The 2031-nt window shown below is 38.1% G+C and overlaps 1 protein-coding gene across 3 annotated transcripts in view; it reads right to left on the bottom strand.

Annotated features, from left to right (window-relative positions):
• LOC106882636 (VPS9 domain-containing protein 1) overlaps positions 1-2031 on the bottom strand; it is a 61716-nt gene that overhangs the window by 4230 nt on the left and 55455 nt on the right. For all 3 annotated transcript variants that reach the window (XM_014933379.2, XM_052970688.1, XM_052970695.1), the window contains one exon: positions 315-419. In XM_014933379.2, coding sequence (XP_014788865.1) covers positions 315-419 — 105 coding nt within the window. The remainder of the gene's footprint in view (positions 1-314; positions 420-2031) is intronic.

The following is a 2031-nucleotide window of genomic DNA, read 5'->3' on the forward strand; positions in this document are numbered from 1 at the left end:
CACGCACACACACACTGTAAACAAAGACATGAGAGTGTGGTACCATATTTTCCAGCATACAAGTCAATGTAGTATATAGTGTAAACATTCAAACATTGTCACTATTTTTCCAAATCCTACTGCATTTCACATAGAACTTTTGGTCTTCCAAAGACATCTTGGTGTATAAGTCATCCCACCTTTTTTAGCTGCAAATTTTAATTTGAAAATTCCAACTTGTATACTGCAAAATATGGTTACCAGACACAGTGAAACCATAGATAAAAATAAAAGTACTGAAGACAAGTGAAATAATAAATATGAGTTTATGTTACCCTTCATGGATCAGTTCCTCTATGGCAGCACATTCAGATACAAGTTCTGGTAGTTCACTACGGATCAGCACATAATGCAGGATTGGAAGCAGATCATCTGCACCACTGAAAAGAAGCAATTCTAAAAACTTAATGGTGTAGTGGTGATTGTGGTAATGATAATAGTTGTGGTAACACTATAGAATTAAGAAGGGATTCATTGGCTGGCTTGAAGTACCAAGTTCAACTGTACCTATATATCTGGAGGAAAGTGTACCTTTTATCTGCTTAGGATTAAAGAAATTGGAAATACATCAGCCCCATATGTCTCTATAATTCAGAAAAAATTAGAGGCATAGCAACTGCTCAAGAAGTTCAGTATTTTCTATTTCTGTAAATAATTCCCAACATTTGGAGCTACATGTATTACATGTAAGATGTTGATGATTTTTTGGAGTGTGACATTTTGACATTGATGAGCATGGTTCTTAAATGTTGTTGGGATGTAGGGCATTGGTAGTTTTGCTTTCTGTTATTAATTTTTTTTCTTTCTTCTTTTTTTTCTTTTTGTATGTCTTCTATAGGCATAAACTTGGACCCTGGCAAAAACATTGCAGGAATGACTAGATGGATGCTACACCCGCTTACTCCAACATGCACTGAATATCAGATAGCAACAGAGGGTGATCAATGAAGACCTCTACAGGGACCTTCCCCTGATATCAGAGGTTGTCAAAGCCAGGAGACTCCATTTTGCTAGGCATTACTACTGGGCCAGGAACAAAAGTATGAGGGATGTGTTACTCTGGGAACCAACACATGGCTACAGGAGCAGAGGTTGACTAAGCAGTTGACCAGCTACAACATATGCTGACAGGCTAGTGATTGACAGCAGTCTATCAGTTCCCCATCGTCAGACATGTTTCCACAGCTGGCAGAGTGATGATGATGATGATAATGAACGTTACAGATTCATCTATTGTCTCCCTCCCGACTTTCTGTCCCCCTTTGTCCTCTCTACCCACATAATATTTTCCACTATTCCTAGGGGAGCTACTGTCCACTTTGAGTAGTACAGTTCTTGATAAAGTATCTTATATACAAGTAAACTCTCAAGAAAACCCCATGTAACACTTAATTCAAAGGTAAAAATTCTGATTGTCTCATATTATTACGTACATTATGTACCACAAAATATATCTTATTGCAATACATGAATTGTAACATTTATTATTATCATGTCTGACCATGAGGAAATACTATCTTCCTTGGAAACAGGTAAGAGTTGGTGACAGGGAGAACATCCAGTCACAGAAAATCTGCCTCAATAAATTCCATCTGACCCATACAAACATGGAAAAATGAATGTTCAAATGATGATGATACATATGAGTATATATGTATGTATGTATGTATATTTAAACATATACATTTATACATATATATATATATATATATATATACACACACACATCAATACATATGCACACACATATATATATGTATACCAGCGTTGCCTTACTGGCACTTGCGCCGGTAGCATATTAGAAAATTATTCGAGCAAGGTCGAGCGAGGTCGTTGCCAGTGCCGCTGGACTGGCTCCTGTGCAGGTGGCACGTAAAAAACGCCATTTTGAGCGTGGCCGTTGCCAGTATCGTGTGACTGGTCCTCATGCCGGTGGCATGTAAAAGCACCCACTACACTCTCAGAGTGGTTGGCATTAGGAAGGGCATCCAG

Source organism: Octopus bimaculoides, chromosome 1 (genome assembly GCF_001194135.2).
Source record: "Octopus bimaculoides isolate UCB-OBI-ISO-001 chromosome 1, ASM119413v2, whole genome shotgun sequence".
Lineage (NCBI taxonomy): Eukaryota > Metazoa > Mollusca > Cephalopoda > Octopoda > Octopodidae > Octopus > Octopus bimaculoides.